Genomic DNA, 27,960 nt, shown 5'->3' with positions numbered 1-27,960 from the left:
AAAATCAATTTCAAAAGCATAACCAAGACACTTGACTGATACAAATTTTATTTTTCATGCTAAAATTTTTACAAATTTGATTTTGTCATACACAATTACAAGAGGAACAGTTACAAGTGAATTAAAAAATAGTATTTGGGGGCACTTCTATTCATTTTACTGTCGTAAGTATGTTTTGTTACAGGTACAGCAACAATAGTTATTAACTACAGAACTGTTCAACTTGGAAATTTAGTAAGTATATTACAATGGAGGCTAATACCTAATATAAACAAATAGTAAGTGCCCAAACATAGTCTCACACTCTATTATTATTTATTGCACAATTAAAATCACTGGTTAGAACCTACCCACCAATGCCAACAATTTCTGACCAAGCATGTCAAGTCAGAAAGCATTTTAAAATCATTTCCCCAAATCTTACTTACTTTAGTTCTATGAGGAAATACAAGACAAAACACACAAGACAAAGCTTCCTGATATTATATGCCTAAAATAAATCATTATACAATGAAATTATGCATCTTTTGCAATGTGGCATTTTTCCCATCTCACACAGTAACAAAAGATGAATACAGCTTACAGCATTTAAGAGTCAACTGACTACAGCTGACATAGTATCTCCCAGATTTCTAGTTTCTAAAATTCTGGGGGGAGTGGGACAATTTGAACTGTAACAGTCTACAAGGTAGTAACATTACCTCTTGGCCATTGGCCCAATACTAACCCCTTTTGTTTTTTAGTATACAAAATATGCTGAAAACATTTCTCTTAAACACATTTCAATTAATGTAATTAAATAGAAGGCAATAACTTCCTTCTAGAAGAATTAGATTTAGCTATGAAAAACTTGCCATATATTTGTTTAATTTATGGAATACTTTTTGGGTCAATACAGACCACAGTGTATTTTTAAACTTAAAAGCCTATGCTAAACATGAGTAAAAGGAACTAAAAACAGAATCACACTGGTAGTTTTTTAAAAATGAAAATTACCATTTTTATCCCTATAGTATATAAATATATCACTTGCTTTCATCCTAATTAAAGGTCAACTTAAAAAAAAAATCCACTGTGAAATTTAAATTCTAAGCACAAAAATATACAAATATTAGTTCTAATCAGAAATTTCAGCTGACAAGTGAACATTTTTACTTTGAAATATGTAGATCTGGGATACAGTAGTGAATTTTTTGATTGAACACATCACAAATATATCTAGTTTTCATGTAAAAATAATTTTTTTAAAGAAATAATGTTTAACAGTCTTTTTATCCCACCTCAAACATATTTTTTCCTTAAAATAGTTTAACATCTCATTTAAAACCTGATATTACAAAAAAGAAAGAAATGAAATTAATTCTTAGATGTATTTGAGCCAAGTAGTTACTGTTTTCAGATGTTATGAACTAAAAAATCACAGAATGGTGAGTAACCTTTGGCTTACAATCTCACTAGTACCAACTGGGAAGCCCAATCAAGGAAGACATATGTACTTGTTAATTTAAAATTTTATATCTTTTATAAAGAAACCCTAACAGATAAGCATTAATAATTAAAGATAAACACTTTATACTAAAGATTTATAAAATAATAAAGTATCTTAATAGTATTCTTAAAAATACTATCAAAAGCCTCAGTCCTACATATTATGTGCAACATCCAATACATTTTTATGAATAAAACATTTTCAAAGGCTGGAAAGAAAATATGCTTACTGTAAGAACAATGATGCTTGAGTAAAACCAACCTGTGTGAATCTCTAATCTGCCACTTTAAAGCTTACGTATATTTCTTAACCTCTCTAAAACCCAGATTTCCTCGGAGATAAAATGGGGGAGGGGTAATGACAGTCACTACCTTACAGGACTCTGCCGAGGGATAATGAGAAAAGTTAGTACAGTCCAGTATGTGACACAGAAAGTAATCAGTAAACATTAGCTATACTGAGAAGTGACTTACTTTGGGGTCAAATATCTAACAAATCATTTTCTTAAATAAGACATAGCAATATACAAAGAATTATTTTAAAATTAAAAAAGAAAGTCAAATGGCATGAGGGAAAGTTGGGGACACGTACTCCAATTAAACATCCAGAATTATATTGCAATAATGATAAGGCTAAGAACCACAAAGATTCATCAGGCTGACGTTTGAAGTTTTTAAGTCACTTTCATTTTGTTTTGGCAATCACTTCCTATCTATTTGAACACCACACTGTGTTATTCCTAAACTATGAGTCAGAAGATCCAAAGTGAATTTTATTTTCTTTGAGAAAATAATTCTTTGAGTAATAATAATTCATGAATTCTTTGAGAAAATAATTATGTCATTTGCCTAAACAAACAAAAAAGCATAGAAAAAATGCACACAAATAAAACCATGGTCCTTTACATGTTACATGTACAGTAAAGATAGCTATTTAGAAATTGCAAGCAGTTTATCTGGTGTCTAATATTTTCAAACTATTATTTCAAATCTCAAATCCATTAATCTCTTCTTTATAATTAGTCTATCTATTATCTTTATTGGAATAATCACAGATTTAACAGAAAATTAAGCTACTTAAAAATATTAAGTTATAGATTATGCTCCAAAATATCTTACAAGTGTTCATTTCCCTTGAAAATATTTCAGGTACTAATTTCAAGATATCCAAAATCTTAGTTCATTAGTATTAACTGTACTGTCATTGTGTTACCCATGTGAACACTTTCTCTGATTTTTACTTGTACTAACCTGAGTCAACAGGGCTTTCCAGTGGGTGATTTCATTGACCAAGCACAGAAATGGCAGACAGAAAAATTCGGTCTGGCATCAGTTAAAATATTTATTAAATATTCAGCAAGACCCTCAACTTCTCCATGCCTCTTTTTCCTTTTCTAAAAGATGGAGCTCCTACCACCCTCCTTTTCTGACTCACAGGATTCTGACAAATGATATGACAAAACAAGAGTTCTGCAAAGGGCATGGTGCTCTATAAATGTAATATCAAAACATGTAGGCTTGGTTAGAAGGACCAGTCTATTATAGGTGCAAGGAAGTTATACTTGGAAATATCAGAGAGAAAAAAATTAACATCTTTACCATGTTTGTTGAATAAGATCTAAAAATAGTTTTTTAAAAATCCTATTACCACGTAAGAAACTGCATTGGACAATGACCTAAGAAAGGTTAAAGCCTCATCTGTTCTTTCCAGATTTTTATTTTAATGGCTATAAGTCTGCATCATCGGAATGTGCTTTTGTAATTGTATTAATTTACAGCCTACTTGGCTCTAGGGTTCTCTGGCAGTTACTTAACCCTCTGTGAAAATAGTCACAAGTGATCTTGATTTCTCTACTACTTTCTTTTTTTAACTTATTTTAAATTTCAGTTTCTTTCTGACTTGAATGCCAAAGAAAGCAGGAATAATAAGGAATTTTTAATTTAAAGAATGAATAAATATTCAGAACTAAGTCAGTAAAAGCAAATGTTCTCTAACTTTCCTGACTCTTCGGCAGATGCTCTGTGTCCACTTTACAAGGATATTAGAGCTACGCATCAGAAGAAAAGTCCACTTAGTTTACACTGTACAGTTTTCCAAGGTTAAAAGATACAAAGTAGGAAAATAAATTAGGATTGATTTTTGAAGAAGGCATATCTGAAAGGATGATTTTGAAGAAATGGGACGAAACAAAATACGGTATTTTTTTTTAACATTTTTTGCTTTTACACAGTCACTTAAATGCTATTATCTCTAAAAGCTGTTAGTCATTCAGTCATGTCCAACTTTTTATAACCCCATGGACTACAGCCCACCAGGCTCCTCTGTGCATGGAATTTTCCAGGCAAAAATACTGGGGTGTGTTGCCATTCCGTTCTTCAGGGGATCTTCCCGACCCAGGGATCGAATCTGGTCTCCTGCACTGCAGGCAGATTCTTTACTGTCTGAGCTACCAGGGATGTCTAACTCATTAACTAAATGAGAAACTAGATAGGTTACTGGTCAGGGATGTAGGAACAGATCCGGATGCACTAATGGAGGTGATTGTTGAAGACAAAGAAGTAAAAATTTTGAGGCAGAAGAGGGTCTGGATACTACTCATTAAAACATCAGAAGATAGTAGAGTGAGAAAAATGAAATGAGAACAATGTGAAAAATACAGTTAGAACCCACACAGTAGTGAAGTGTGCAATTTCAAAGAGACAAAGGGTGATCAAAAAACATGGCAGAAAAAATATTAAAGATTGGGTTGGACCACAAAATCCATAATTAATTTAAAGGGGTGATTTTAGTTTAATAGTAAGGATAGATGAGTTAGCAGTGGATTAACAGGAGACTAAGTAGTTAAAAACGAAAAAAGAAGTTAGTACATTTCATCATTAAAATGGTTCATTGAGGAAAACTTAGAAATAAAGGATATGAAAGCTAAGGGGAAACCTGAGTAGGTTTAAAGGCAGAAAGAAGGGCTTCATTAGCTCTAATTACTTATAATTAAATAAAGCTCACGTTTTATAGTTGAGAGAATCAGACTTATAAATAAGAATGTTTCAGACCTATGTTAGGCACTTTTCAGGTAGAGAGAGGGGTAACCTGATTTATCACTAAGGAACTGAAGGAAATTAATCTCAAGCCAATGACTGTTTTTGGTATCAATAGTCAGCCCCTATGCTCAGTATCATGTATTTCAAAGGTACTTTGAACTTGGGAAGTGAAAAGGCCAAAAGCCCAAATGCAAAATGGTATTAAAAATATAAAATAGTAAAGTAAGTCAATAATTTACACTTCAGAACAACTTTAAACAAAATCCAAACCAAAAGTAGAAAACTTAAAAAATGTAACTCCTAGAGGCCTGATATCCACGACGTGCAAAGTAATTAAATTTAAAAAAAGTATAGGTTTTATTTTGCTATAGCCACCATAATTTATAACAGGATTTCCTGGATAATTTTACCAAAGTAATAATTTCACCTCATTAAAACATTCATAAAATTGATGATCTGAGTACCTAACAGTTGTGAAAAGTATCTTCATAATTCTTTAGTATGAAAAGCAACATTAAAAAAAAGTGGATCACCAAAATATTTTATTTCAAATCTATGTTATACCTGATCAAATATGTATTTGGAAACATATTCACATTCTAGAGGTTTCTGAATTTCATTTTCCTGTTTTTTTAATTTTTATGAGCAACTTACTAGATTTTAAATCTGTACCACTTTAACATTTATTACAACTATTTAGAATCCATGCATAATTTATTTACAATACTGTACATTAAATGGTTATATTTGAATATTACACAAAAGTTTCACACAACTATAACATGGAAAGACATGTGAAACATATTATATAGGGGTTTTTAAAATTTTTCAGGTACAGAATTCTGCAAACATTATTTTGGTTTATAAGTGTTATGCAAACACTAGCTTGAAATAACACTGACGAAACCATGCAAATGAGTGGGATTTCAAAATGAAAAAGTAAAAATATTTAGCTAAAAGCTAAAATAGCATATAGGTTAAATACTACCAAGTAGCAATGGGAGTTTATAAAACAGGAAAAAAGAAAAGGTATTCTTTAAATGTCTTCATCAGTAATAGGCCCTCTGTAATTTTCTATAAAAACATTCAGAAATAAAGTTTCTCAAATTATGTTCATCACCAAAATTATGTTTTCAGTAGTGATTAGAGCTGTGAATTTTAAATAAGTATCTGTTATCCTGAAGGAGAAGTCTTAGTTTTCCCCTTTGGGAAAGGAGTGAAGAACATCAATCAGTAAATTTAGGTTCAAATAAAAGATCCTGGTATAAACATCACAAACACAGAGTGGAGAATTGTAATAAACTACAAGTCCACATATTCTTAGATGTACTCTTAAAACAGAAGTGTAAACTTTAGGTTGTTCAATTTAAGATCTCCTATCACGAAGTACCTCATCCTTCAAAGTTTGGAAAATATCAATAGGTATTTTTTTTCTCTAGGTGCATCTCTTGAGTTTTCACTGTTGTGGCTGAAGTACATTTAGATATTCAGATTGCCCCAAATGATACGTGGTGTTTCTTCCACAATCAACATACTGGTACCTTTCCTGGGATATCTGTTCGGAATGTCCAAAGTAAGTTGTCGTTACAGTAACTCTGAAAATAAAATAAATGGAGAGAAGCACTGAATAGTTATATATAAAAAAAACTTTCTAAAGTGGGAACACTTTATATATCAAAATTCTTTTCAGGGAGAGGTTATTTGATTAATGATAACTTAATGTTGTAGACATGGGTCTCTTAGGGAGTATTTCGCCAGTAGACAACAGGAATGCTGGCTGAGCAAGCCCTATCCAAATAATTATATGCAAAAAAAATGTCATTTTTTTCAAAACACCTATCTTTGGCTAAAAATATATTTAGTTCATTGCACTCTTAAAAATAATCACACAGTTCTCTCATCAGAGAAAAAGGGTTAATTAGGTGTTAGCTAATGGCCTAAAGACCCAACCTATAACCTACAATGTTTTCATGGCTTAGGGAAACACCCAGCTTGCAAACCAATAACATTATTTCTCTTCACTACTGTTACTGCCTTTACCACAGGGAGCAAGGAATTGGCTGTTGAGCTCATCCTTCTCTCTGTATCAATTTCTACTGTTTTCCTGAGTTCTTGGAAGGTCCAGATTCACTATTTAGCAGACATGTGGTCCTTCCTGCTTCTCTGAGCTCCCATTTCCTCATGTGTAAAGTGGGAAACTATTTTCTTCACCTCACTGCACTTATGTAAGGCTTAAAAACACAAATGAGACAGCATTTATAAAGATGTGTATACTCTAAGCTAATGTTACACATCTAAAGTTGAAACAAAGAAATTACTTCAAAAAAAAATCATACTTACTGCATCATGAGCACTATGTTATGTACCTTGATGGTTAACAGTGTACAGAAATCACTGTTAAAGAAAAAAGCAATGTAAATACACACAAACTATGACATTAGAAATTTATTAACAAAATAGTTTAATTACAATTCCTCTTCCTATGTTAAAGCCAATAGAAATACTATTAAGAAGATATAATAAATAGCCATTAAATGGTGGAGCATTTTCTATATCTCAAATGATTAATATTTTCATGGCTTCTTATTCTATGCTTTCATACTACAGCAGCTGTAGAGTTGTCTACTAACTACTTCTATTTTTTTTTCACCTTTTGAAATTTTAGTAACCAGATTATTACCTACTCAGAAATTCTGTATCAGGCTGATATCAAAAGAGGATTAAAAAATTATCACAGTTTTTTATTTAACAAGAGTTAATAATCATTTAGACCTAATTTACAAGTTTCACAACTTCAAACCCGAATAGAATATTAAATGTCATTTAGCATTTGTAGTCCTCCTATACAAAAACAAAAAAATAACAAAATATGAGAATATGATTTTTATAACATAGTAAATAAAAAGTGACATGGTATGCATAATCCTAATTGTGAAAAAAAAAACTATGTGTACAGGTATATGTACATTAATGTTACACATTTTGAAAAGAGAGAACAGAGATGATCAAAGGCCAGAAGGAATATTCTAAAAATGTAGTCTTGTCTCTGCTAAAATGATGGAAAATTAAACATATATATTTATTAAATATATATATTCACACATGTATATACGACTCTTTGTGACCCCATAACCCCATGGACTGTATATGGAATTCTCAAGGCCAGAAACTGGAGTGGGTAGCCTTTCCCTTCTTCAGGGGATCTTCCCAACCCAAGGATTGAACCCAGGTCTCCCACATTGCAGGCGGATTCTTTACCAGCTGAGTCACAAGGAAAGCCCAAGAATACTGGCATGGGTAGCCTATCCCTTCTTCAGTGAATCTTCTCGACCCAGGAATCGAATTGGGGCCTCCTGCATTGCAGGCGGATTCTTTACCAACTGAGCTATCAGGAAAACCCTATATATTCACACATACACACACTTATTCTTTATAATTTAATGAGAGAAAATAATTAAAAATCAGAACTTACAACATATAACTCATTTCCTCTGCTATGACAGTAGGTACTGTATAATCAATCTGAAAGGCAAAAAATGAAAATAAACCAACAGAGAATAGTATCAAAATATCAAATATTTCAGACACATTTCATAACTTAAAAGAGTTTGGAAATCTCTCTTTTTATGGGTTTGATTCTATGACTTTCTTTTACATACGTATGGGATACATTTCAAAGTCTAATTTTTTAGGAAAACCCCCATCTCCTGAAAGTTAATATTATATACAAAGTTGAGATGTATTTAACTCCTCCAAAGTATTTTCTGAACGAAGCTTACTTGTTTCATATCCAGTGGACCGATACTGGTTATGTTGTTTAAGCGTGCCTTTCCAATAACTGTTTTTGAAAACTGAACTTGTGCAGTGATGTTTTCAACTTCAACAGAATAATAGTTATTGTTCGTTATATTTAGTGTATTCTGAAAAAGAAAGGAGGTAGAAAATGTGCAAGTTATTTTAGAATAGGCATAATAAAGAAGTATTCAAAATAGAGAAAATGACTCCAGCTGTGGCTATGCTTCATTTACCAGGAGGAAGTAAATTGTCCCCCAAAACATCAAAGAACATTGAACCAATTATTTGGGTTTTGCATGAGTGCTATGTATATAAAACACATACAATGAACATATACTTTTAAAGAGTAGGCTCAGGAAATGTATAGTACCAGAACATAGAAAAATCAATGTTATAAAATGTATTTGTGGCCTTAGCAAAAATTCAATAAAAGTTGTTGTTCAGTTGCTAAGTTCGGTCCAACTAATTGCAACCCCATAGACTGCAGTATGCCAGGCTTCCCTGTCCTTCACTATCTTCCAGAGTTTGCTCAAACTCATGTCTATTGAGTCAGTGATGCCATTTACCATCTTATCCTCTGTGGCCCTTTTTCCTCTTGCCATCAACCTTTTCCAGAATCAGGGTTTTTTCCAATGAGTCAGCTCTTGGCATCAGGTGACCAAAGTACTGGAGCTTCAGCATTAGTCCTTCCAATGAATATTCTCAGTTGATTCCCTTTAGGATTGACTGGTTTGATCTCTTTGCTGTTCAAGGGACTCTCAAGCGTCTTCTATAGCACCACAGTTTGAAAGCATTAATTCTTTGGTGCTCAGCCTTCTTTATGGTCCAACTCTCACATCCATACATGACTACTGGAAAAACCATATATTTTTTTTTGTAATTATTATTATTTTTTTAAATTTTATTTTATTTTTTAACTTTACAATATTGTATTGGTTTCGGACTTTTGTTGGCAAAATGATGTGCCTGCTTTTTAATATGCTATCTAGGTCTGTCATAGCTTTTCTTCCAAGGGAACAAGTGTCTTTTAATTTCATGGCTGCAGTCACTGTCTGCAGTGATTTTGGAGCCCAGGAAAATAAAATCTGCTATCTTTTCCATTTATTCCCCCATCTATTTGCCAGGAAGTGATGGGACCAGATGCCATGATCTTTAGTTTTTTGAATGTTGAGTTTTAAGTGAGCTTTTTCACTCTCCTCTTTCACCTTCATCAAGAAGTTCTTTTAAGTGCTCTGCTTTCCGCCAAAAGTCTGATAACATCTGAGGTTTTTGATATTTCTCCTGGCAACCTTGATTCCAGCTTGGGATTTATCCAGCTCAGCATTTCATATGCTGTACTCTGCATGTAAGTTAAATAAGCAGGGTGACAATATACAGCCTTGATGTACTCCTTTCCCCATTTTGAACCAGTCCATTGTTCCATGTCCAGTTCTAACTGTTGCTTCTTCACCTTCATACAGGTTTCTCATCAGGCAGGTAAAGTGGTCTGGTATTCCCGTTTCTTTAAGAATTTACCACAGTCTGTTGTGATCTACACAAAGGCTTTAGAGTGGTCAATGACGCAAAAGTAGACGTTTTTCTGGAATACCCTTGCATTTTCTATGATCCAATGGATGTCTGCAATTTGACCTCTTGTTCCTCTGCCTTTTCTAAATCCAGATTGTACATTTGGATAACCACAACATATTGGTCATCCAGTTTATTAAGACCTTTTTGTATAGTTCTGCTATGTATTCCTGCTACCTCTTAATCTCTTCTGCTTTTGTTAGGTCCCTGCCATTTCTGTTGTTTATTGTGCCCATATTTGTATGAAATGTTCCCTTGGTATCTTCAATTTTCTTGAAGAAATCTCTAGTCTTTCCCATTCCATGTTTTCTTCTATTTCTTTGCATTGTTCACTTAAGGTTTTCTTATCTCTCTGTGCTATTCTCTCGAACTCAGTATTCAGTTGGGTATATCCTTCCCTTTCTTCTTTTTTTTTAAAATTTTATTTTTAAACTTTACATGCTTCTCTTCTTGTCTCACCTATTTGTAAGACCCCCTCAGACAACCATTTTGCCTTCTTTCATCTTTTTGGAGAATGGTTTTGGTCACTGCCTCCTATACAGTGTTATGAACCTCTATTCATAGTTCTTCAGGTACTCTATCAGATCTAATCCCTTGAATCTATTTGTAACTTCCACTGTATAAATGTAAGGAATTTTATTTAGTTCATATCTGAATGGCCTAGTGGTTTTCCCTCCTTTCTTGAGTCTGAATTTTACAATAAGGAGCTCATGATCCCAGCCACAGTCACTTCCAGGTCTTGTTTTTGCGGACTGTATAGAGCTTCTCCATCTTTGGCTGCAAAGAATATAATCAATCTGATTTTCGTACTGGCCATCTGGTGATGTCCACATGTAAAGTCATCTCTTGCATTGTTGGAAGAGGTATTTGCTATGACCAGTGCATTCTCTTGGCAAAACTTGGTTAGCTTTTGCCCTGCTTCATTTTGTATTCCAAGGCCAAACTTGCCTATTACTCCAGGTATCTCTTAACTTTCTACTTTTGCATTCCAATCCCCTATGATGAAAAGGACATCTGGTTTTGGTGTTTGTTCTAAGTCTTGTAGGTCTTTGTAGAACCGTTCAACTTCAGCTTCTTCAGCATTAGTGTTTTGGGACACAGACTTGAATTACTGTGATGTTGAATGGTTTGCCTTGGAAATGAACAGAGACCATTCTGTGGTTTTTGAGACTGCACCCGTAAAGTACGGCATTTTGGACACTTTTGTTAACTATGACGGCTACTCCATTTCTTCTAAGGGATTCTTGCCCACAGTAGTAGATATAATGGTCATCTGAATTAAATTTGCCCATTTCCATTTCTGTTCACTGATTCCTAAAATATCGATGTTCACTCTTGCCATCTACTGCCTGACCACTTCCAATTTACCTTCATTTATGGACCTAACATTCCAGGTTCCTATGCAATATTGATCTTTACAGCACTGGACTTTACTTTCACCAGCAGACACATCACCAACTGGATGTTATTTCTGCTTTGGCTCTGCCTCCTCATTCTTTCTGGAACTATTTCTATACTCTTTCCCAGTAGCATGTTGGACACATCAATCAGGGGAGCTCATCTTCTGGTGTCATATCTTTTTGTCTTTTCATACTCTTCATGGGTTTCTCAAGGCAAGAACATTGAAGTGGTTTGCCATTCCCTTCTCCAGTGGACTACGTTTTATCAGAGATTTCCACCATGACCCATTCACCTTGGGTGGCCCTGCACAGCATGGCTCATAGCTTCATTGATTTACACAAGAATATGATCCATGTGATCATTTTGGTTAGTTTTCTGTGATTCTGGTTTTCATTCTGGAGGCCATGGGACTGTAGTTCTTGCTTCTTCTGTCTGTTTTCTGATGGATGAGAATAAGAGCCTTGTGCAAGCATCCTGATGGGAAGGACTGGCTGTGGGGAAAGCTAGGTCTTGCTCAGGTGGGCAGGGCCTTGCTCACTAAATATTTAATCTAATTTTCTGCTGATGGGTGGGGCTGTGCTCCCTTCCTGTTAGTTGTTTGGCCTGAGCACCCAGTCCTGGAGTCTGCAGGCTCTATGGTAGGGCTGGTGGCTCAGATGGTAAAGAATCTGCCTGCAGTGCTGGAGACCCAAGTTTAATCCCAGAGTGGGGAAGAACCCCTGGAAAAGGGAATGGCAACCCACTCCAGTATTCTTGCCTGGGAAATCCCATGGACAGAGAAGCCTGGCAGTCTACAGTCTGTGGGGTCACAAAGAGTCAGACACAACTAAATGACTCCACATGCAGGCTCTATGGTGGGGCTAATGGCTACCTCCTCCAAGAGGACTTATGCCAACATGCTGTGCCTCTCAGGGCTACTGCTGCAGTGCCCATGTCTCCAAGGAAAATTACTTTTTTATTTTTCAATAAAAGTAACTCTAAAGTTCCATCCAAATTTTTCTAAATGTTAATATGTAAATGTCTTCACAGGCTAAGTTATTTCTGATTCTACTGAATACAAAGACAACCTTTTAAAATGTTAAGCAAAACTTTAAACTATTTTTTTTTTAATTGGTATTTTATCTCATACATGAGTAGAGGTTTCCAACAGGTCACTTTTAAGAGGAATTGGAACAGTTTCAAGACTTGATGAAAAGAAATACAGCTGCATCATTTCCACACTTAATTAACAGCTGGGCTGAACTTCTGCAATTCTAACTTAAAGAACTGTTTCAAATTACTTTAGAAAACAGTCAATGAAAAGAAAAACTGTTAAATCAGGAAATAACAAAACATCTAAAATAGTGCTAACAAAATAAATCATAAATAAAATCACAAAACATTAACTAATAAATCTTGAAGAAGTATTTGTAAGGCAGATAGTAATGGTTGTCACCTATACTACGAGGCCTTACAAAGTGGAAAAAAAGACATAAAGCCTCCTGTTAAAAAAAAAAATAAGAGCAAAGGATATGAGTAAAGAAATCAGCAGAGTACAAATATAAATGGCCAACACTATTTGTCAAATTAATTTATGGTCAGAGAAAAGCTGATTTAAATAAAGGTGGAATATTGCTTTATATCCATTAAACTAGTAAAAGTTATAGAAAATGACAGATTCTATTTCTGGCAGGGATATGGGCCAAAGGGTGTATTTTTGCATTCCTGGAAAATACATGAAGGATTACAGCAATATTCATTGAAATTTAAATTATGCATTATCCTCTGACCTAGCAATTCTACTTCTGAGCAATTATTCCACAGAAATAAAAACATTAGGATGTTAATGACAGTGTTATTTGTAGTGGCAAAAAACAAAACAAAACACAAATCTTGAAAATAAAGTGAATGTCCAACATAAAGTAGAATGCTTGAAAAATAATATTATGTCATTACATGGAATAATATGCAGCCATTAAAAAGAATGAATGAACTCTAAGCAGAAAATCAGGAGTGATTCCTGCAAAGTATTAACAACTGAGAAAACCAAGATACATAAAAGTATGTACAAAATATTATTTTTAGAACTAAATAATGATTTAAGAAAAACTGAACATATGAGTTTATAAGTTAATATGAATATGGAGAAAGATATGGAATGAGGCAACATGGGATAAGTGACAAGACAGAAAATGGTCTTAGTATAAAAATGATGACAAAAAAAAGAATGTGCTAGCAACCAGTAATTTTATGATCACATTTATGCATTCATTTTGTTAAATGTAGAGAAATGTTTTAAAATTCTATAAAATAGTAGAAATAACCTTTCTCTAAATATACAACATTTTCACCTACTTGGGTCTTAATACCAATATCATTTTATTTCTAGTTGCTGCTGCTGCTAAGTCACTTCAGTCATGTCTGACTCTGTGCCACCCCATAGACGTCAGCCCACCAAGCTCCTCTGTCCCTGGGATTCTCTAGGCAAGAATACTGGAGTGGGCTGCCATGTCCTTCTCCATTTATTTCTAGACACTACAGTAAAAAATTGCAAATTTAAGGTCAATGGACCCTCTGATATAGACCAAGGAATGGGATCCAGGAAAATTTTGGAGTTCTATTTAATATTGGTACACATTTTTTCTGATGAGGTGTCCATACTTTTCATTAGAATATTAAAATATTTTTTTAAATTCATAGGCAGCCCACACCATGGTAGTCAGCTCATTTTGTGTTGTCTTCCCATTTGCTCTGAGTTAATATTCCGCACAGAGAAGAAACTGCATCATGTGACATCAGTACCTTTTAGAACTGATCAGCATGGGTAGATGGTTTGAGGGGAAAAAAAAACGTGTAAGGTATTCTGTGGTGCCGTGAATGTTAGTCATTTTGGAGCTTGGGTAAAGGGAGGCAGGTTGAAACGTGTAGATTCCTCATAGAGAAGTTTTCTATTTCCCAGAAGTTAAAAGGTCTTCAGAGGACTGTACCTGTCATGGGGGTTTAGTAAAAAATGACCTCTCTCATTCTCCAGATCATGAAAATTATAGTGCAGCAGATGCTACATATTTCTAATTTTTAGCTGTTTCTAAAACAATAAGGCCTATCTTTTAAAATTTAAAAAAAAAATGCAAACAGGCTGGAAACAAAAATACTTTTAAGAATTACAGAAAGATAAATTGGTAGCTAAAAAGATAACACAAAGATGATGCAAAACAGGCTGGAAACAAAAATACTTGTAGAATTACAGAAAGATAAATTAGTAGCTAAAAAGGTAACACAAAGATAAACATCAAGAGAGACAACAAAAAATAAGACAGGACAAAAAAGTTTAGTATGAAAAATAAAAAATTTTACTGCTGAAAACTGAGAATCCATTTAATTTATAAGGCAAGGGACTGCAGTCATAGGCTTTTGAATAATGATGATTTATTATCAAAGGCCTTAAACTTATGGTCTTTAACTGCAAATTTACTTTCAGGAATTTATCCTTAAAAAATAACCGGAAATGGAAGCACAAAGTTTAAGCACAAAGATGTTTTTGGAATAAATATTTGTAATATCAAAACTAAGCAACTATTAAGAAGGTTAAGTAAAAATTGTAATATGGCCATGTAAAAGACTACATGCAACCACATAATATGGGAAAATGCAGTGAGATCAATTAAGTGAAAACGTGTATGTATATACACTCACGTATATGTGTGTACCCTTTATACATAATTCCATTTTAAAATGTATTATGTGTAAATATATGCATGGAAATGCTTATATACAGAGTTAGCACACGTATGTTTAGTCATCTCTTGGTATCCATGGGGGATTGGTTTCAGGACCAACTGTCCCATCCACTCAAGGTTCCATCATACCAAAATCTACAGATGCTCAAGTCACTGATATAAAACGGTGTATATTTGCATATAACTTATGCACATCCTCCACATAACATCTCTAAATTACTTCTAATATCTAATATAGTGCAAATGCTACATACATAGTTGTGAATATAAAGTAAATGGTATGGAAATAGTTGACAGGGTATAGCTAATTCAAGTTTCTTTTTTAAAAAGAAGAAGAATAAATGAATCCATGTGAATTCTTTTCTTCCTGTAACTAAGGAGTAATTCTACCCAACACACATTTCCTTTTCAGTCCCTATGTCTCTCAACCCCCCTCCAGCACCACAGGCGCATCTACCTCCACCTCTAGCACACCAATCAACTCTTCAAGGAAAACGAATGAGGTCCAATATTACCCTTCCAAACAAATCATTGCCACACAGATGTACCTTAAAGCCAGAAGCAATGTATCTTCCTTACTAATAATACAGTGATTTGCAAACCATGCTTACATAAATGTAGAACACATACAAGACCTTCTCTGAGGTTTTTGTTTGCTTGTTTCAGGTGTGGGAAGGCTGCAGAATCCTAAAAATTATTTTCCTGAGAAACAAAGATTTTCACACATACTAATTTACAAGAGAAGTCAATCACTTGTTCACTACCTTTGAAAACAAAGGAATGGTCTGTTAAAGATGGCAAAAATTGTGTTTCACAAAACACAAGGACATGAAAATGTTACATGTATAACATCTATTCAATCAACTATATTAACATCTTGCTAGGAGCAACTGAGGGTCTAATGTTGAAAAGTAAACAGATTGTAAAAACTTTTCTCCCAGTAATTATTTTATTTTACCCTCTCAAAGGCATCTTCAAATGATAAGGATTCTGAATACACAGAATTTGCCATTTTCAGCAGAATCAAAGATGATAGAACAAGTCAATACATCAGACAGAAAGAAAGAAAACTAAGTATTAAAGTGTTACCTTTCATGTTCTCTCAATAAGGACAAAGGTGTTGCTTAACATGATAAAGCAATGATGTCTTCATGTTGATGTATGGCAGAAACAAGCACAATAAAGCAAATACCTCGCAATAAAAATTTTTAAAAAATAAAGGAATGAAGTCAAATATTAATATAAACATGTTCTTACCGTGATATTTAAATATATTGTGCGTTTTTGAACATCATAACTAACGTATGCTGATTTGACGCCAATGTATTTCACATCAATAGAACGAGGGAAAAGGAAAAACACAGCCAGTCCAGAAAGGAGCAGACAGACAAACACAGAAGCCATCACATACAGTTTGCTGGAAAAAAAAAAAAAAGGAAAGTGAGATATTTAAACATAGATGCATCAAAAATTACATAATGAAACATTCAGAGAAGACATTTTCATTTTCAATTTTTTCCCTATTATACCAGCACGAAAAGATGTTATGATTTTTTTCTTTTTAACCATCTTTTTACATTATAAAAGTATTGAATAGAGTAGGTTTGAATCTATTAAGCATTAAAATATTCTTCTTAAAAGACATATTTATCTTTTTGGAGACTCAAATTTCAGGCTTATTATAGATAGAACATTTACTGTGGTGATGCCCAAAGCAGGCTGCTCATGAGAATCAAACTGCGGAGCTTTATAAAAGTATATATTTCAAGACTCCCTGATGAATTTACTGAAGTAGAATTTTCACATGTGTGTGAAAATCTGTGGTTATTTTATCAACTGGATATATAGTTAGAATCAATTGTTTCAGTTTGTTTCAATTTGTAGGAACTGTTTTTTTTTTTTTTTTTTTACTTTTGATACAATCTTTTAAGTGATATTAAAAAAAAGAAGGACATGATCTAAAGTCTAAACAACAGAAATATATGCATGTACACACAGATATTTAATTTGCTTACCTGCTTCCTCTTCAAAGTTCGGTCCCAAACTCTGAAGGTAATCAATTTTGTTGGTCTATAGTTTATCATTCTATTGTCTCTCTCTCTGTGTGCATGCATGTATGTAGTTTCAAAAGAAATGTGCTTTGGATATCATGCTATAGTAAAATACAGTTCTTCCTCGTTCCATTTTATCATATAGATATAGTGTAACTTCTTCTACTAGTCCCTTTCTAGTGGCCACTTACATTATTTCTAGTTTTTGGTAAAATAAATACTAGCACAGTGAATAATGCGTGCAAATGCTGTATTTGACAGTAATCCTTAGAATAAACTTTTCAAAGTAGAATTCCTGAGCCAAAAGGTAAATGTGTATGTAATTTTGACAGGTAAGGCCAAATTTCCCCTTCAGTAGTAAGGCACAAGTGCGCTTGTTTTCACACAGTATTGCCAACAAAATAACACGGTCAAAATTTTGGACTTCTGCTCATCTGATACACAAGAAATGGTACCTCAGTATTGTTCTAATTTGCATTTCTCCTATGAGTGAGATTTAATATCTTTTCATATGTTTAAAAGATACTTGCTTTTCTTCCTTGTGAACTGGCTGTTCACAGATCTTACTTTTTGTATGGTTAGCCTTTTTCTTCTCAAACTGTCAAACTCTAGAGTAAGGATATTGGACCTCTAATAATATTTGCAAATACCACTTCTTAGTTTGCTATTTGTATCCTGACTTGATCTGCATCTTGTTTTTGCTTTTATCTTTTAAAAGTTAACCTACACTTTTATTAACTTTTTACATTTTATCCAAATTTATTAATCTATTCTTCTATTCAGTTCAGTTCAATTCAGTCACTCAGTCGTGTCCGACTCTTTGCGACCCCATGAATTGCAGCACATCAGGCCTCCCTGTCCATCACCAACTCCCGGAGTTCACCTCAAACTCACGTCCATCGAGTCGGTGATGCCATCCAGCCATCTCATCCTCTGTCATCCCCTTCTCCTCCTGCCCCCAATCCCTCCCAGCATCAGACTCTTTTCCAGTGAGTCAACTCTTCGCGTGAGGTGGCCAAAGTACTGGAGTTTCAGCTTTAGCATCATTCCTTCCAAAGAACACTCGGGACCGATCTCTTTTAGAATGAACTGGTTGGATCTCCTCGCAGTCCAAGGGACTCTCAAGAGTCTTCTCCAACACCACAGTTCAAAAGCATCAATTCTTCGGTGCTCAGCTTTCTTCACAGTCCAATTCTCACATCCATACATGACCACTGGAAAAACCATAGCCTTGACTAACGGACCTTTGTTGGCAAAGTAATGTCTCTGCTTTTGAATATGCTATCTAGGTTGGTCATAACTTTCCTTCCAAGGAGTAAGCGTCTTTTAATTTCATGGCTGCAATCACCATCTGCAAATATCACAGTAATCCAAGTCTATGCCCCAACCAGTAACACTGAAGAAGCTGAAGTTGAATGGTTCTATGAACACCTATAAGACCTTTTAGAACTAACACCCAAATAAGATGTCCTTTTCATTATAGGGGACTGGAATGCAAAAGTAGGAAGTCAAGAAACACCTGGAGTAACAGGCAAATTTGGCCTTGGGATACGGAATGAAGCAGGGCAAAGGCTAACAGAGTTTTGCCAAGAGAACACACTGGTCATAGCAAACACCCTCTTCGAACAACACAAGAGAAGACTCTACACATGGTCACCAGATGGTCAACACTGAAATCAGATTGATTATATTCTTTGCAGCCAAAGATGGAGAAGCTCTATACAGTCAGCAAAAACAAGACTGGGAGCTGACTGTGGCTCAGATCATGAACTCCTTATTGCCAAATTCTTCTATTACTGGATTCTAAAACAGTTAGGAAAGCTGCTCCACTCTAGGTTATTAAGAAATTAACTCTAATTTCTTGGACATTCTTAACTATCTAGAAATTATATAATAAAGAGTCAGACTGTTTATAAATCCTAGTTGCATTTTTCTTTCCATGAAGACTTGGCATGCTGTTTTACTGCTTATGTGTTTAAAGCATTGTGGTCAAGAAGGAACATGCCAATCTGATTTTCTATCCCTTATAATTTAATCAATCCTTTGCTTGGGCATTCAAAGGGGCTGTTGAGTTTTTTGTTATTACCTTTGAAGTCCAGTAATTTCACTAAGACTGGTTATTTCCAAAATTATGGTATGTCTTTTCAGTGTGTAGATTTATGTCTTGTTTATTTCAAGGAAGTGATCTTGAGTTAAACGTTTTCTCTTTCTTCAGTTTGCCTCCTTTGATTTTCTTCAAGAGCTCCAGTTACATTTATGCTCGATCTCCTTGGCTTGTGTTCTGTACCATTTTCTCTCAAGTACTTTTCATTAATTTTTGTTTGTGTGTGTGCACGAGTGAATGTTTTCACTTCATCCTTTGTATCTGCTCTGTCTTCTAAGTGCACTTTCCAAGGTATTTCTTTGTACTGTGTTCTTTCTGCTTGTCTTCATCTCAAAATTATTTTTCTCTAATTCTTTCCAGGGACCTGTAGACTCTCTTTTCATATCCTTCTATTGTTTAGTCACTGTATTTCTGAGCTCCTCAACTTTTGACTTTTCTGTTTTACTGTCATAGCTTCTATAGTTTCTTTCATCTCTTTCAGAACACGGAAGTATTAAGTTAAAGTTCTCATCTGCTTCTGATAATGCTTTATCATTTGCTAGTATTTTGATCAGTTCTTCTTTTATAAGTTTTACTACCTGTATGCAGGTCAGGAAGCAACAGTTAGAACTGGACATGGAACAACAGATTGGTTCCAAATAGGAAAAGGAGTATGTCAAGGCTGTATATTGTCATCCTGCTTATTTAACTTACATCAGAGTACATCATGCGAAACACTGGGCTGGATGAAGCACAAGCTGGAATCAAGACTGCTGGGGGAAATATCAATAACCTCAGATATGCAGATGACACCAACTGTATGGCAGAAAGTGAAGAAGAACTAAAGAGCCTCTTGATGAAAGTGAAAGAGGAGAGTGAAAAAGTTGGTTTAAAGCTCAACATTCAGAAAACGAAGATCATGGCATCTGGTCCCATCACTTCATGGCAAATAGATGGGGAAGCAGTGGAAACAGTGGCTGATTTTATTTTTTTGGGCTCCAAAATCACTGCAGACAGTGACTGCAGCCGTAAAATTGAAAGATGCTTACTCCTTGGAAGGAAAGTTCTGATCAACCTAGAAAGCATATTGAAAAGCAGAGACATTACTTTGTCAACAAAGGTCTGTCTAGTCAAGGCTATGGTTTTTCCAGTGGTCATATATGGATGTGAGAGTTGGACTACAAAGAGGGCTGAGCACAAAAGAACTTATGCTTTTGAACTGTGATGTTGAGGACTCTTGAGAGTCCCTTGGACTGCAAGGAGATCCAACCAGTCCATCCTAAGGGAAATTGGTCCTGGGTGTTCATTGGAAGGACTAATGATGAAGCTGAAACTCTAGTATTTCAGCCACCTGATGCGAAGAGCTGACTGATTTGAAAAGACCCTGATGTTGGGAAAGATTGAAGGCAGGAGGAGAAGGGTACAACAGAGGATGAGATGGTTGGATGGCATCACCGACTTGATGGACATGGGTGTGGGTAGTCGCCGGGAGTTGGTGATGGACAGGGAGGCACGGCATGCTGTGGTTCATGGAGTCGCAAAGAGTCGGACACTACTGAGCGACTGAACTGAACTGAACTTTCATATGATGCTTGATGGTAATCTGTTTTGTTTTTTTTTACTGCTCGTATTTAGATACATTTTTGTACTTTTAAGAGAAGTTGCCATATTATGTGGTGAGGATGGGCCAGGATTGCTTTCATAGCTTCACTGTTCAAGGACTCCATGCTCTGTTACACAAAGTATTAGATGGTCTCTACGTATATCCACTTCTATAGTTTTGGGACTATCTGTATGGTTTCTGAACCTCTTCTTTTATCACTACTCTTGTTCTATACAACCTGGATTCTACTGTCAGTAATTTTTTTCTTTAGGTTGTATCTTCCTTTTTGTAGGAGTTTTTGTTGAGTTTCCTTAAGGTCTTTGAGGACTTAGGATGGCCCAGTTCCTTTAGATTTTCTCAAGGCCCTTCTGTGTATCTCTGTCGACTTTTGTGCATTCTCTCCAACTTAAAGAGTTTTTAGATTTTCTATGTTAACAGAATATTCTCAGAGGAAATTCACTGGAAGTCTTCTGAGTGGGGGCCTCTTCTCTTGGGATAAAGTATTTACTTTGTCCAAGGGCTCTTAGGAACTCTCCTTCTGCGTTTCATCACAACTTCCGCAAAGCTGCCAAGCACTTTTGGGTCCTTATGTCATCATGGTATGAATAACCATATTTATTCTGAAGTTAGTGGGAATACCTTAACACCCATTTTTGATGAAAATGTTGTCTCTGTGTAACTGAGACCTAATTGCTCTTTCAGGTCTACCTGTTTTAACAGATTTAAGATTTCGATACTACACTGCTTTAAGAACTTATGCAATCAGGAATCATTTTTATTTTCTAATGACATAATGGATATGATGGCATAACTTAACCTGATACTATTTTTCCTTTTAATAGTTTTAACTAAAATACCTATTTATACATATTTGAAAAGCAAAAAAAATTTTTTTAATTGCCATTTTCTTATGATTACTTACGTTCTTCTTGGCCTTAATCTCTGATCACTGTATGGAATCAATGCCACCAGTTGGTTTTCTTGTCCTAAAAGAATTAGATTTAGAAACGTATTAACATGATTAATTAAAAGTATAATGACTCCTCATCAAAGTCTGGTTTGGAAAGAACACAATACCATCTGGCTCTCATCTCATTCCTTTATTAAATTCTCTCAAAATCTTCAAAAATCATCCAGTAGTAGCTGAGTTCCAAAGCAGACACTGTGTTTTTTTCATATCTGAATTTCTAGCTATTCAAAATACTATGAAGAATGAGAAAGAGTAATTCTTTCTTCCAGTGGGGGAAAAAAAAAATCACCAAGTCCAGGCTTTCAGATCTGAATTTACCAGGCTTTCCTTAACCCAGTTTTCCATTAAGATTTCAATTGGGTTATCTGAATGAGAGCAGAAGCAGCATACTGTTACCACTGTGTACTGAAACCCTATAACTAGAAAGGTTCTTAAAGTATTCCCCTTGAAAACCAAAACTGACATATATTAACTCTCAGGCTTCAAGACCCCAAACGTATATATAGCCTTCCAGGAAGGACTCTTTCAGGTCACACCCCTCTCTATATTAAGTTACTTCAAAATTCAATATTTCTTTCTTGGGTTGGTGGATCAGATGGTAAAGGATGTGCCTTCAGTGCAGGAGACCTGGGTTCGATCCCTGATTTGGGATTATCCCGTGGAGAAGGGAATGGCTACCCACTCCAATATTCTTTCCTGGAGAATTCCATGAACGGAGGAGTCTGGCAGGCTACACCAGTCTGGCAGGGGTCACCAAAGCATCAAACATGACTGAGAGGCTAACACTTTAACTTAATGAATAAATGGACCTCTAAATGCCAATTTTCCAATCTTATGAAAACTTGGTTCTTCATATTAACTATCAAAGCCCCATAGTCAAATTCTCTTTTAAAGCTTTCCATAATACTTTTGTTATACCTCCCTGCCCCCTCCACAAGTCTCCCCTCATCCATACTTCCCCTACCATATTCACATATAAATATATATCTGTGTATGTGTGTGTGTGTGCATATCTTATTTGGTGCTATTCATCTGTTTAAATGGCTACTGATTAAAAATAACCCTTTAGCTACTATGTCTGTATCTACACAGCTAAAAGTAGATAGAGAAGAACAGTCTCATTTTAGATCACTAATTTCAAGTGGCCTTTAATAATGCCAACACTTACACTATATTTCCCGAGTTCATACTCTCAACCTGACTCTCCCAAACTACAATTTCATAACTTCAGCTTTCTCTTCAAACCTCCAATATCTTCTCCCCTGTCCTTACGCTCAGTTCACGATGCGGCAAAGACACAAGGATTCCCACCAAGCTCCTACCACCACATCCACGCACCCACCCGCTTGTGCATCCATGCACTCTACCTCCCCTCCTCCTGCTAGGAGTAAACTGGCTATGCTCCTCTGGAGGAACCTGTTGTGCTTGTGCACTGTAATATTCCTTGCCACCTGCATTATCAGTGTTCTATGGATCAGTCTCATCAGCAAACACATTATCCATTCCATCTTCAAAAAATTCTTCTCCTGACCTTATAGTCCCCTCTAGCTATCACTTTTCTCTCCTCTCCTGTACAGCAAAACTCAAAGAAAAGCTATTTTCCGACTATATAACTTTGCGCCTCCTATGCACTCCTGATCCCAGTCTACACACGTTATGCATTCCTTTGCTACCAAAATTGCTCTTTTAAAAGGTCTCTGGCCTCTAAATTACCAAATCCCAAGGTCAGTTCTAAGTCCTCACATTATCTGATCAGCAGTACCTAACATAGTTGATGGACTTCTCCTCCACCAAGGAGTACATTTTTCTCATTTACCTTCAAGGATACCATGGACAAAGGGATTTCCTGTTTCTGCTCTAGCTGCTATTTTTAGTGTCCTTTGCTAATTCTTTCTCATGTCACTGACCTCAAAATGTTGCAATGCTCCAAGGTTCAGTGCTAAAGTCTCTTCTGTTTTCTATTTACACTGACAACCTTGGTGCTCTCATTCAATTCAGCTTTAAGTATCATCTCTACACCAATATGACTTCATGCTAGGCCTTGCATTTGAATTCCCAGCCATTAGTATAACTAACTTCCTACTGAACATATCCACTCAGATGTCAAAAGTGCATCTCCAGTTTTATATATCTAAAACTGAACTCCTGCTCTCTCCCCTGACACATATACTCAAACCTTTTCTCTATATTAATAAGTGGCTACTCCATTCCTCCAGCTGCTCAGACAAAAATATCTTCAAGATCATCCTTCACCTTACTATCCACAATACACATCCAGACAGCCAAAAACCTACTGGCTATACTTCAAAAATATATCTAGATTGCAAAAATGAGACTTCAGCCCTCCCCAGGCCCCCAGTCTGGTGCATTAATACCTTAAACTACAATAATCCTTTAATTCTCAAATAGCTACTACCTCTGCAAAGGTATTGTCATTCTGGCCTTCCCTCAGCATCTCTCCAGGGTCAAATATTGACTTCAATCAAGAAGTAAATGAGAACAGTACAAGGTTTCTTACATTATTTCTCCTTACTTCCACTGCTACTAAAGTAACCTACAAACAGCACATGGGGATTACTCCCTATCAACTTCCCCTATGACAAGGCACAAATTGATTTTTTTTCCTATATGGCTCATCTTCATGTATCATCCCTCTTCATGTAGTTCCTTTAAAAAAGAACTAATTAGCGCATGACCAGCTTATTATTATTCTTTAAACAACAAATTAAAAATATTCGGTCACCACATTACTTAACCTAACACCCACTACAGCAAAGCAACCGTGACCTGATCTCTATTGATACCAAATAGGACTAAAAGTTTACAGTCAAGACACGCTGCATATCTGCTATAATTTCAGGTGGGAAAGAAAAAAATATTGGAGGTAGAAGGGTGCTTTTCATTATTGCTTTAGGATCCCTAATTAAAATCTTTATGTTTGTGTCCTTTTGACAGAAGATAACTGATAGGAAGTTTTACCTTTAATTCTGTCTTTTAAAACATAAATGGTTGTGCTTAGACCCATGAGTTTCAAAGTAATTGTGAAAGTTCCTGTAATTATTCTTTAATGGAGAAACAGTGCAGTAACACATACCCCTAGGAATTCTTCCTGTTCCTTGACAAGTGGGGCAAGTGACACTGTCTCTTCCCGTAAATTCCACATATGGGAACTGAGAGACATCGCCACTTCTTCCGTCTTCATTATGGACTTCACCATTAACCAATCCGTTCCTTATATTTTCAGTTGATGTCATGCCATCATAACCATCTTCTTTATTTGAATGTAAAGGCAAATGAGAAAAAGACTTTCCCATGTCTAAGAAAAAGACAAAAATCTTACAGTAAACTTCAGTTAAAAGAAAGTATACTTAAAAACATTACAGGATATTTATACTCATCAAATTAATTAAAATAACCCTCAAGGGAGTATTCAAACTACTATTTGGGTTGGAATTATATTCAATCAAAATAATGTCTTAAATAAAACAGCCATTGACTAGAGTCCAAAAGTACTTTTCTAACAAAATATTATGAAATGATATCATATCAAACTTGTGATGAGAAAGGGCTTTCAAACAACATTAAAATTTGACAGAAGTCTACACTTAAGAGTGTAGTTCTTAAGTGAGAACTCTTAAGAGTTCTCTGAAAAGAAACACATGTGCTTCACTTTTCTTAGAATAAAACAAAAACACATTCTACCTTTAAAACAGCAGCAAAGCAAAAGTTGCTTTGGGCAGATTACAGCTAGGTCTCACCAGGTAATGTCAAAGTAGTATTTTTCAACCTTTTAAAATTCATGCCCTTATGTGATAGACAAAATCCACAATCTTTCTCACACTCACACTTCTAGCTTTAAACATTTGCAACAACAAAAAAATACAAAAAACAAACCTCCAGATTTTTTCTTTCATTCAACAGTTGGTGAAAGTTAAAATTAATCAATTAATATTCCAAAATATTGACTATAATTCACCAAGACAAAGCAGCAAAATTTAGAACATTAATTTCAAGTTTTTAGGGTAAGAGTATCAAAAACGCAGGTGGGAAATTAAATAAAATTTAAAGACAAATAAAAATAGGAAGCGCTAGTACCTATACCAAAAGAACATCCACAGGTAAGTAATGCAGTAAGACCAGTTGAAGTCACACAAGTTTTAGGATTAAAATAAAATTTTTTTTAAGCCATATATTTTAATCTGTTGATATTCTCGGCACAAATTAACAAAAGGATAAAGCACAATTGAAAAACAATCCACTTCTGTTTCGAAATGTGACCATATATTTTTTATCATTTCCTAAAACAGATTATTAAAGGCATTCATATAAAAAGATATGTCTTTAAAAATGCTCATTGCTTTTAATAAGAAAAACTGACCCTCAAAATAATTCAACTTATCTTATTCTATGAAGAAAATTCTACTTTTTAAAATTTGTATGCGATCCATGTATTGGGATCACTCGAACACAGGGTAAACAGCAGGATAAAAAATTATATAACTAGTGGACAAACTTAAAATTTCAGAATGATGAATAAAATGCTTGTTTTCAATATTTAAAAAAATCTATGTACACACTGCCCATTAAGTTCAAAAACATAAATAACTTATGACCTCTAAAAACGCATATATTTCTCTGGATTTTGCTCAAAGACATTTACTGCAAGCCAAACCAATACTTGCCAGTCACAGGTGGTTCAGGGGAGAATTAACATCACTGACCCCACACACTCTGACCTTGGGCTTATGTGGAATACTAGATGACCTGGGATCAGGGCGCCAAACGCACCCTTTTAGGATCTCAGTTAACACAACAGAGGTATAGGGTACCTCCCACTGTAATGACTTAAAGGGAAAAGACACAGAAGGCAAAAAAATAAAACAACAAGAGGCTCTCAGTCGGAGTCTGTTTTCTATCCTTATGTAACAGCTGCCTTAGAGTCGGCGTGGGACTGGTGTTTGTTTCATCAAGGTTAATGGACAAGTGCCAGGCTTTGTCAGGTACTGCCCATTCCTGCCCTCCCTACTGGATTTTCCTCAAAGAGCTGCTAAGTTTAACCACTTTTATTCTTGGAGACTTATAAAGAGGTGCTAGGCCCCTGTGCTCAATATATATATATATATATATATATATATATATATATATATATATATATATATATATTTTTTTTTTTTTTTTAATCAAAATCCCTTCATTTACTTAACAGCAACACGAATCTTAGGCTCATTATGGAAGGGGGGAGAAAAAGTACAGGACTCCATCCGATTTAAATAGGTCGTGAGCTTCTAAACGAAAAAAGTCGGCGCCTTTCGTAAGCCTGCCGACTCTGGAAAGGTTAAAGATGAAATACAGGCAGTCGGACAAGAATACTGAAAAAGAGCAGAACTAAGGGCTACCGGCCGCTCAAGGCGTGGGGGCCTGGTATCTTCCCCGTGCGCCGGGCTTGCACGGAAGCCCGGAGTCCCCTGGCAGAAGGCTGGGCCGGGGGAAGAGGAGCTGACACACCTCCATCGCCCGGCCCGGAGCGTCTCTCTGCCCCGCAGCCTCCCCTCCGCCACCTCCTCCTCCGGCTCGGCTCTTTCCGGGGTGCCCGCTCGGCCCCCGCTGGTGAAGGGGACCTGGGGGCTGCGCGTCCCGGGTCGCTCACCGGCACGCGGGGTGCTGTGCAGTCCCGAGCAACTCCGGCTCGGACAGGCCCGAGGGCAGGGTCACGGAGTCCGCAGTCCCGGGTGCTGGGGCGGGAGCGACGGGTCTGCAGCGCTGGGTCCCCGCGGGGTCGGGGTGGGGGTGGGGCAGCACCACCACGGCATCAGCTGAGGCCCGTCACTGTCGCTGCAACCTGCGCCCGCGCCTGCGCAGAGCGCTCCTGGTGGGGCTGTGGTGGTGGTGGTGGTGGGGGCAGTGTGTGTGTGTGTGTGTGTGTGCGCGCGCGCGCGTGCTGTGGCCCGGAAGCGCGCACTACGCCTGCGTCCTTCCTCCGTCTTAAAGCTCTGAATGTCTGCGGCGGTTTTTATGTGCCGTCTCCCAGTTTCATTTCCTTCGTGTCTCAAGAACTAGTGGTAAAATTTGACTGCTCTGGCCCTGGAAGATTTGAAAATAGTAGTACTCCCTCCGTTTTCCCCTATCAGGCTGTTTCCCTTTGCAAAGGGGAAAGACGGTGACAGCTCCCTGAGCTGAAACAGCCTCTCGTCCAAGCTCTTCAAGTGGTCCCTGACACTCGCGACGCTGGGAGTGACATAAATCGGTTG

At 36.0% G+C, this 27,960-nt stretch overlaps 1 protein-coding gene across 3 annotated transcripts; it reads right to left on the bottom strand.

The window, feature by feature from the left end:
* Positions 1 to 31: 31 nt before the first annotated feature.
* On the bottom strand, positions 32 to 27,510 carry TMEM106B (transmembrane protein 106B). Of its 3 annotated transcripts, none has more exons than XM_019958466.2 (8): positions 27,360 to 27,510; positions 24,807 to 25,028; positions 21,665 to 21,728; positions 16,263 to 16,422; positions 8,307 to 8,447; positions 8,000 to 8,049; positions 6,868 to 6,921; positions 32 to 6,122 (listed from the first exon to the last, which is right to left on the bottom strand). In XM_019958466.2, the coding sequence occupies exons 2-8, from the start codon at positions 25,024 to 25,026 to the stop codon at positions 5,984 to 5,986; spliced, it is 828 nt and encodes a 275-aa protein (XP_019814025.1). In that variant the 5' UTR covers positions 25,027 to 25,028; positions 27,360 to 27,510; the 3' UTR covers positions 32 to 5,983. The 3 variants fall into 3 exon arrangements, with proteins under 3 accessions (XP_019814025.1, XP_070643646.1, XP_070643645.1); XM_070787545.1 differs by lacking the exon at positions 27,360 to 27,510 and adding an exon at positions 27,218 to 27,308; XM_070787544.1 differs by lacking the exon at positions 27,360 to 27,510 and adding an exon at positions 26,395 to 26,590.
* Between the last annotated feature and the right edge of the window lie 450 nt (positions 27,511 to 27,960).

Source organism: Bos indicus, chromosome 4, assembly GCF_029378745.1.
Source record: "Bos indicus isolate NIAB-ARS_2022 breed Sahiwal x Tharparkar chromosome 4, NIAB-ARS_B.indTharparkar_mat_pri_1.0, whole genome shotgun sequence".
NCBI lineage: Eukaryota > Metazoa > Chordata > Mammalia > Artiodactyla > Bovidae > Bos > Bos indicus.
Note: the sequence above shows the minus strand (reverse complement) of the source record. Positions and strands in the feature narration are given on the sequence as shown.

What these genes read in the sequence shown, in the direction of transcription:
- TMEM106B (XM_019958466.2), bottom strand. Translation starts at nt 25,026, where the DNA reads ATGGGAAAGTCTTTTTCTCATTTGCCTTTACATTCAAATAAAGAAGAT. An exon ending in AGATTAAGGCCAAGAAGAAC is followed by an intron (nt 16,423 to 21,664) that starts GTAAGTAATCAT and finishes TTTTTTTTCCAG; the next exon opens with CAAACTGTATGTGATGGCTT. An exon ending in GAGGAAATGAGTTATATGTT is followed by an intron (nt 6,922 to 7,999) that starts GTAAGTTCTGAT and finishes TTTCTTTAACAG; the next exon opens with TGATTTCTGTACACTGTTAA.